This window comes from Sminthopsis crassicaudata, chromosome 2, assembly GCF_048593235.1.
Source record: "Sminthopsis crassicaudata isolate SCR6 chromosome 2, ASM4859323v1, whole genome shotgun sequence".
NCBI lineage: Eukaryota > Metazoa > Chordata > Mammalia > Dasyuromorphia > Dasyuridae > Sminthopsis > Sminthopsis crassicaudata.
Window position 1 is genome coordinate 241,138,392 of NC_133618.1, and position 9,540 is coordinate 241,147,931.

General features: G+C 38.7%; 1 protein-coding gene across 2 annotated transcripts; it reads right to left on the reverse strand.

The window, feature by feature from the left end:
• Window positions 1-952: 952 nt before the first annotated feature.
• On the reverse strand, window positions 953-7,652 carry CBLN4 (cerebellin 4 precursor). Of its 2 annotated transcripts, XM_074285062.1 has the most exons (4): window positions 7,126-7,652; window positions 3,969-4,085; window positions 2,095-2,230; window positions 953-2,003 (listed from the first exon to the last, which is right to left on the reverse strand). In XM_074285062.1, exons 1-4 carry the CDS (start codon window positions 7,414-7,416, stop codon window positions 1,972-1,974), a joined length of 576 nt encoding a protein of 191 aa, XP_074141163.1. In that variant the 5' UTR covers window positions 7,417-7,652; the 3' UTR covers window positions 953-1,971. The 2 variants fall into 2 exon arrangements, with proteins under 2 accessions (XP_074141163.1, XP_074141162.1); XM_074285061.1 differs by having other exon boundaries at window positions 953-2,230.
• Window positions 7,653-9,540: the final 1,888 nt, after the last annotated feature.

A 9,540-nucleotide genomic window follows, 5' to 3' on the forward strand; every position in this document is an offset into this window, starting at 1 on the left:
TGTTTAACTCAATTCAAATTTGTTAATAATTCAGATTTGTTCAGCTATTTTGCCAAAAATAATCAACAATATGCTCTATCAAATAAGATTTTAAAATAATTTAAGTTCAGAATTTAAGTACAGAAAGCTTTATGAAAACCATGATCCTAAGTAAATGTAGTTAAATTTTCGTAATATCCTATTCAAAGGAAATACAAGATGGGACCTCAAAGCTGGCACTGGCTTTCCTAAAACATTCTATTTGGTTTCAAGACAGTAAATACAATATGAATCTAGAGATTCCTATAAGATAAAGTCAGAGAACCATGGCACTTCTAGAGACACTCAAGATCACCTAGTCTGAGGCCCTCATTTTACAAATGAGTGAGCTTAGGTCCCAAAAGATCAATTGATTTGTCCAAGACCATACAACCAATTAATTGTAAAACTGACATAAGAATCCAGACTTTCTGATATCTAGTTCAATTCTATTCTTATTACATATAATGACTTTTTGAAATACGAGTGTCTCATACTAAACAACAACACTAACAACACAAGGCTGTGTTATCCCCTTCATTGACAAAAGACTTGAATGCAACCCCATGTTATTCATTTGCTAAATATTAAGAAACATAAGAGTTTTGCTCAGCATCTCTCATTTATATAGTCATCATCATCATGACAATCAGGGTGTTTGTTTTTTTCCCCTCCACTTGATATGTCTCTCTGAAAGAATTACTTTCTAAGTCCATTGACTTATCTTTCTACAAGCTGCACCAGAACTTGGCAAGATTAAATGAAATAAAGAATCAATAGGACGTTATCCTCAAATTCAAAAGGTCTCATTTGAAAAGTAGCCAAACGCATAAAGAAATATAACACAAATAGCCAAAACCCAAGGATCAAAAACATCCAGCTAACATATATTAACCTTTATTCTGTGAACAGTAACATAATAAATAAAGGATGAACTCATATGACCTGTACAAAAGACAAGGAGATATTGCACCAAGTTTAGATATGGGATATTTAGATTTAATATTAGCTAAACAGATGATCTACAAGTATATACAATTTGAGGAGTTAAGGCAAAACCAGATGATACCTAGAACATAACTGAAGGTTTGAAAAATAGACATAATTAAAAACAAGGCAATCTCATCTCCTGCTAATAAAGTGGTTGTGTCTAAGGAAAAAATCCCTTAGGTTTTTAATAAAGTGGTTATTATCAATCACGTTAATTAAAGTTGAACAATAAAGTATACAATTTCCTGCAGAGGAGCATAATTTTGCCAAGGTTTGTGAATTGATCACTCAGAACATGGGTAAGCAACATTTTTTTCCCCTTTGTCAGACTTATGATCTATTCTTGCTATTAGAAAATATAACTTGGAAAATATGAATCTTTCATGTATACAATTAAAATACAACTATGATGCATCCCCTTTCCCCTTTAGGGCTGCCATGTTTGTGATCACTGATTTAGTACATCGATGGGTCAGCCACCCAATACTCTACATGTAGAAAAGACACAAAACCAATCATTGAATAACAATCGCCAGTTATCTCAGGAGAACAACACAAAGTTCGGAAAAACAAAACAAAACAAAACAACAAATAGAACCAATATCTCAATAAACAGTTCTTTGGCAGCAAGACACAAATTCTTGATTGAAGTTGGAATGCAAATTGTCCTAATTTATAGACCTGGTTGCCAGTCCTTTTAAAACCATGAAATTCCACACCTCCAATGATTCTGGTATGTCCAGTCAATGAAATTCTGAATAAATCTTGCAAGCAGCTTCTGACTGTAACCATTAAGCATTGATATGTATTGTCTGCTTAACATCTTAGTCCAAATAGACTTAAACACAAAAATTCTGTGAAACTTCATAGTGGTTCAGACAAGCCCAGGAGCCTTAAAGAGAATCCATATTCACCCATGAGAAACCAATAAGAAATATCAATCCAATGACGATAAAATGATCTTCAAATAACAGAGGGAATTGGCTGCTCCACACCTGGATGGATGTCACAGAGAAATCAGACTTTATAGGGGGAATACCAGAAAGCCAGAAAACGTAGAATACTGCCATCCTCCAACCAGATTACCTTTCTCCAGTTTCAGGTAAACTTTATCCTCTTTATCTAGGTAGAGTAGGACTCCATTAGTAGCAGCTTCACGTGTAACATCCTTGTCTCCAGCGAATGCAGAAATTACTGGTTTTCCATTTAGCATCAGATTAACCTATAAGAAGAAAATCACTGAAAAGCTCTAATTAAAGGAAAACTATCTACTGGGGATTATAAATGACATTGAGGGGATGAAGGATTGGGTAAAAGATCTAATGATCAAAAACACATCACTTTCTTTTCAAATTAAGGCACTTTATTTACTGGACTAAGGTTGTTTGCCAAGTTCATGTTTTATTCCTCTGCAAGGAATTTTCTTGAAGACCAAAAGACAAATAGCATCTATCTAGAGCAGGCTAGTTACATGAATTAGGACCTCACTATAATACCTTCATTAGAGGTTGACCACTTCTGCTCAACCCCAATTTTTTAGCAATAAAGAAATCATAAGGCTTTTTAGTATGTTATTGAAGAGGAACCACCCTAGTGATTTGATTAATCTAACTGCTGTAAGAATCTATCAAAACATTCACAAGTTGAGGCAGAGCAGTGATATGCTTAGCTTTGAAAAAAATTGTTTGTGGAGATATATAAAATACAATTGCTCTCAATCCCACTTTACTCCCTTACTCCCTTACCAATTTAAAAGTATTTTTATTGATTAATAGTAATTAGTGATTGATTATAAAAACTACTGTCAATTTTAATGACTGGCATGCAGAAAATGATTAATTTCAGATTTTGTACCTATCTTCTCCTTTTACTTTATTTCCATACTGCATCAAGCCCTCCTACCTAAATGAAACCTAAAATTGTGGACCATAGGGAATTTACTGCTTTCAAGATCTGCAAGATTGTACCTTTACCCAGTACTCATTGTCCTAAAGGAAAGAGTACACTAAAGAAAATTTAGAGCACAGACAGAAGGTTTAGCTTAGAACTGTAAGTTACTCTCTCATCTTCATGAACACATTATATAATGTAAATCTAAGGAATTTAGTCATGGTTTATTATGAAGATACATAAGTAAAGAAAAACCTTAGCACCCAAAAAGTGAATTTTGTGATTTAGGTATTTGCATGCATGCATGACTGAAATTTTGTGGCTCTTAGCTTTAAAGACAATGATTTTTTTCTCTTATTATAAAAATAAAATAAAATAAAGTTGTTACAGGTTAATCAGAATGGCCTGACTACTTCCCAAGATTCCCTAGTAGTAATATGACTAAAGATAAACTATTTATGAGACAATTAAATTTCTTGAATATACCCTAAAAGTTTATTTCATTCTTCATGTATTTCAAAGATTTAATTACTAGCAATTAATAGAAATATTGTTCAAAACAGTTTGTAAATCTTATTGTTACATATTATATTAGCTATTCTTTTATTACTATTACTATAATTTTTGCTTATTTTATCTTGAACAAATCTGATCCAAAAATGGTCTTGTTTCAAGTTCAATGATTTTTTAAATGAACTCATTTTTAAATTAACTAATTTAAAACAAACATTTTTAAAATGAACTAAAGTGACATCAATTTGACATATAAAATGTTTTCTATTGGGATTAACTCTATCAAATGTGGCTAAACCACTTCTTTTAAGAATTATGATTTGAATAACTTTTTATCATAATGTCCATTGTCAAATTTTGTCATTCAGTGACAAAAGGATCTTAAAATCTAGATATTATTTCTAAATAATTACAAAACTGATCGTTTTGTTTGAAAATGCAAGAGTTCATTTTGATTTCCATTTTCTCATCATAATTTAGAACCAAGATCATCTATGAATAAGTCCAACTGTTTGGGTGCTTGTTTGAAGGGAGAATTTTTATTAAAAAAAACATACCTGAATTGTTTGACTCTGATAGACTTTGATAACATGAAAACTGAAACTGTAAATTCCTTTCCTTGGTGCTACAAAGACAGACTCCAATGTGAAAAAATTGCCCACATTTACTAGGATCTAGAAACAAAAATACAATCGTAATTAATATAAGCATTCTCTCTTTCAGCCCACATATACAAAAAAAAAAAAGCCAAAGGTGGGGAATAAGGTGCAGAGGATCACTGACTAGTGACTATGGCCTCTAAAATATCCAGCTACATTTGTGAAATTTATTGTCATTTAAGTGACTTAGTAAATGTACTCCTTTGTAGAAATGCCACTCTGCTTTAAAAATGGCATAGGAAAAAATGTAACTGCAATACAGAATCAGCTCAAGTTTCAAAAATGCTCAGTTGGCTTAGAAATACCTATGGAACATATGAGGGCCTACTTATATTAGCTTTATCTTGTAAGTCAGATATAAGGTAAATGCTATACATTTACATCACCATCCCCTAAAAGTCATTGATATGTCCAAAAGTGACGTTCCTGAGCCCACCAATCAGCAACCATGGAATCTCTGCAATCATCCCTGAAAACATTTTAGAGATGTAGGCATCTTTTGGTGACATAATTCATGACACTGGATAGCTGGCACATGAAATAATCATAATGACTTGATCACCTAAAAGAATCTACATAAGCTCTGTCTAGCTGCTTTGTCTATTTGTCATTTCTATGGCATACAGGTCTGGTATTTTAGTAAAGGCTTATACTTCAGAAGATGCCAAGGAATGATAGGTAGAAGATAACTTAAGAAATAAGTAATGTTCATGGGTTTTATCATTGATGTAGCTATCTAATTGCTATTCAAAGTTCAAAGGTCATTTCATAAGGAGTATATTGTCCAAAGATAAAGCAAGATAAAAACTTAATTCCATAAATTGAAGTAGCATTTTATTGCTTATCAAAGCAATCAATAATAGTAGACTTCAATAAGTGCATCATTAATCTAAATATATAATACACACATATAACTTTGCTAGATTCTAAGGTTAGAATGTTTGTATTTGAGTGTGTTTGTGTGTGTGTGTGTGTGTGTGTGTGTGTGCTTAATAGCCAGAATTTCTTCATTCTTCTCAAAGATATAAATTCAAGAAAATAATTTCTTCCTATAAAGATGCCTTTCTCACATACCGAACTCATACTTCTAATATCTCTTTTAACACACACTTTAAAATATTCTCTTTGCCAGTATATCCATATATATACAGTGTAATCTTCTCCAATTGCCCAAGCATTGTACTAGTATAGATCATTCACACACCAATAATACAGTGATGGCTGCCCAGCTGAACAAATTCTGTACAGCTTATCCCCAATATGCTATTTTAATTTAGCCTAAGATTCTACCATCTCTCAGATACATACTCAGACTGCTTTCCTCTGACTTTCATGATCAGTGAACTTTAGAGATAAAATCACTGGTTGTGTTAATCATACTAAACAGAGGGTTGTTGGAGATTTTTTTTTTTTTGGAGTACATTTAAAATAATTTGAAGTGCTTAGTTACATCTTTGTGATTTTAGTGCAAGTCGCACAACTCATTAGCGATAATGGAAATTGCTGATTAGTGTTGACTACACAGAACGGCTGATGTTGACTCTACATCATAATTAGAGCATTTATCTTAACTATATTTATAACTGAATGTAGCTTGTTGTCGCCAAGATCTATCACTCTCTGCACAGAAGAAAAAACCTTTCCTCTTCTAATTGACAGAAAGGTCACTGGAAAGGAACAGGAGGTACTGAAGATGTTTCAGATGGCCACAGCTTTCTAGCACTAATTAATTCATTTTGAAATCAAGAATTGTTTTTTTTTTTTTTAATTACCATGACATTGGAAAAATATTGTACCCAAATCCAAAGGGCCACTTGAAATATAAAAAACTATATTTTTTCATTTTTAACTTTCCTCTTCTCACCCCTCATCACTACCCCACCCCAGAGTTGGTATGGAGGAAGGGGGAGATTCTGTGTTTGCTATTATTTGTCAAGTGTTTTTCTTATAAGGAGTTAAATAATCCATACAAATTCACCTAATTTCTTCGCCTTTGACTATCTAAACCCTCCTAATCAGATAAATGGCCACATATGTACATGTATGTATATAAATATACATATATGCACTATATATATGCTTATATTTGTATATATATCTTTCCACATAAGGGTGAGAGACCCAGTTGGTCAGATTATAGAATATTAATGCGATCGGTGCTATCTGAGTTAGCAGCCAAAGTCTTTTTTTTTTTTCCTCCTACTGCTGAAGCAGAGATGAAGTCTCTGGGAGTTTCCTCGGATCACAACCCCATAGGGACAGTCAACCAGGCTAAATAGCAGCGGATGGTTGCCCTAGTCCCAGAAAGCCCCTCTCTTTCCCACAGTTTGCAAGATTGGAGGCTCGGTGATGGTTTTGCCTTAGCGGACAGAGGATGGAAGAATTTTCTTCCCTCTGTGTTTCTCAGGGGACCTCACTAAATTTGCTGGCTTCCTTTTCTTCTTTTCCACAACTTTTTACTAAGTGCCAGAAAAGGGACTAAGTTCTACTTGAGCTGTAGCAGCAAGAGAACTTAGAACACAGGTATTGTTTGTTGTAAAGGAAAGGTAGTGGGAGGGAGGGAGTCTGGAAGTCTATAGGAAACCCTGCCAAGGCAGCAAAGGGAGCCTAGGGTGCAACTTCTTTGAGAAGCAGGTCAATCAAATATTTCTAAAGCTTTATCGACGGTGCAAGAACAGAGAAATCATGACACTTAAAAATCAAAGAAGTGAGGGAGAGGGAGAGGGAGAAATGTGGGTCTCCGGAAGACTGAACGCCCCTCTCAGCTTCCATGACCTGTTGCCACCAAACTCCTCCAAAGACCTCCTATTTTTGCCCCTTTCTCCACCGCTGGCAAAACCTGCCTTCTGGGGAAAACCAGCAAGGAACAGGTGGAGCTTGCCGGGAGGCTCCTGGCACAAGGAGCCATCCCAAGGAGCGGGTCGGGGACCCTCTCCCCGGATCCCAAACCGTTTTCCCTCTTGTCCCTAGTAGCTTTGGCATGCCCAGGCTCAGATTTAGGCAGCTATGGTGGGTCAAACTGCCTGAAGATCCCCGCCCTGGACCCAGGTCTGACCTGATCGAAGTAAATAATGCGTGTCTTGTTGCTCATCTCCGATGGCTCGTGGTTGGTGCTCCTCACGGCAGAGAAGGCAACCTTGGAGTTCGCTGCCCGGACCGAGATCCCCAGGGGAGACGAGGAAGAGCCCTTGGCGTCTGTAGCCGGATTCGAGTCGCATACCACCAAACACTTGCCCTCCAGGACTATGGGCTCAGTGTCGTTCTGCGCCCACACGGGCAGCCCGGGCAGAGTCAGGGCTAGCAGAACGGCGGGGACCACGGACAGCGCCTGGCTCCCGGAGCCCATCCTGAGCGACCTCGGCTGCAGCCGGCAGGCGCTCCCCAGCGTTAGCTCACTACCTTCCCGGACCCGGGAGCTCTTAAACCAACCAAAAGCGAGAGCAGGAGCGGGTGCAGGAGCGGGAGCCGGAACAGCGGTGGCAGCAGCAGCGGCGGCAGCAGCGGCAGCAGTGGCAGCAGCTTCCACCAATTCTGTGGTTTAAAGTCAAAGTCTTCCCTCTAGCTCTCTCGCTCCCTCTGTTACCTTTGTCCTTTAAGGAGCTCATGCAGAACCCCTACCCCACCCTCCTCCCCCAAATATTCAACCCTTCCTGGTTCCCCCGCACCCACCCTTTTCCCTCGGCATCCAAAATGTCTCCCCCGAAAAATATTCTCACCCCAACCCAAACACCCCAAGGTATGTTACTGATGATGAAAGGAGACGTGAGAAAGAGAAATCAGGAAGAAACAAAAACAGAATCTCCCATCATTTCTTCTATCAGATGCTCCTGGCTGGCTGCAGCGAGATAGGGTTCTACAGAGGTGGGAACTGCCCCCTCGTCTATCCAGATCCTGAGTCTGATATCACGGCCAGGGCGTTCGCAATTCCTAGTTGCTCTTCGCCACAAATTCCCCAAAGCCTTATGTCATACCAACACAGCCCAACTATCGGCTCCCGAGAAGGCAGAGCCAGCGAGTGCATTACTGTAGGACCTGCTCTTGGGATGCAGGTGTGTGTGTGTGTGTGTGTGTGTGTGTGTGTGTGTGTGTGTGTGTGTGTGTGTGTGTGTGTCTTTCTCCTTTAATGCCTTGGCACAACTTTCTCTCCACCTGGCACAAGGAAAAGAGTTGCAGAAACATGCATACACACTCGTTATTTATAGGAAGGGCATGTGTTTGAGTTTGCTTACTGATAATCAGGTACTAGCTTCAGAAAAACTGGACAAGCCTGGAAAAACCCTCACGACCTGTAATTAACTTGAATTTAACGTACCAACATCAAATATGACTTGATAGGATATTTTTTGTGAACTTAAGGACCCCTCTCTCCATTTTTTGAGCAGTCAATCCCTGGTCTCGGGGTGTGTGTGTGTGTGTGTATGTGTATGTGTGTGTGTGTGTGTGTGTGTGTGTGTGTGTGTGTGTGTGTATTCGCACTCTTGCCTGCGTGTACAGCTTCCTATAATCCTATACTTTCCCTAAAAACCCAGTCCCGGCCGCAAAAAGCCCTTGCCCCTTCCCTTTGATTTTCTGCAGCTGACAAACGTAACTAGTGCTCCCCATCTCCCCTCCTCAAAGGTGACTCTAGTGTGCGCAGGAATTGGGGATTGCCCTAGAAGTGCATCCCTGACAGCCCCTTCCTATAAAGATGAATACGTCTCGGCTCCAGTTGAACCACGCTGCCCAGTAGTGGCCCAGGAGGGGAACGCCCAACACTGGAACGGCGTCCGATGTAAGCGTCGATCCCCGGGAATCCCTTCTGACAGGCACGCCAAGGCTGCGGAAGCCCAAAAGGCTCCTTGCAGGGTCAGGGACATTGACTCCAAGCAGTCAGTTATCCCTAAGGAAGATGCCCTTCGTTTGAGTCATTTCGAAAAAGCATTACTCTGGCACTCATCCCAAGGGAAGAGGGAGAAAACAGGGAATCAGTTTAGTTTTATTAGCAAAGTAAAGATTTTTGATTTTGTTTGTTCGAGATCCCCCCCCCCCAAGCTCTATTGTGAAAAAGCAGAAGACACATTTCCTTTTCTATCAGATTACCTAGGTTCTCCTTTAACACACACACACACCACCACCACCACCATTTATATTAAATCTCCACTATCTTGGCACCTTTCCCTACCTTCAACTAGCCTTGAATAAAACTGGAACACTCTTCAATTACCCCAACCATCTTCTTTAGATGTGTTCACTTCCTCTCTGAGAGGTTTTACAGAATTCGGATGGTAGAACTTTAGATTTCATCATTTTACAGATGAGAAAATGGAGGTAGAGAAAGAATAAGAAACTAGATATATGTCACACAGCTAATATGTAGTGAGGACAGGTTGGAGTCCAACTAGTGTTTTAACGCCTGATGCCTGATTCTTTCTCCTATAGACAGACACTATCCTGGGACTTCACCCTCTCCTCTTGGCACCCCATTTCCCCA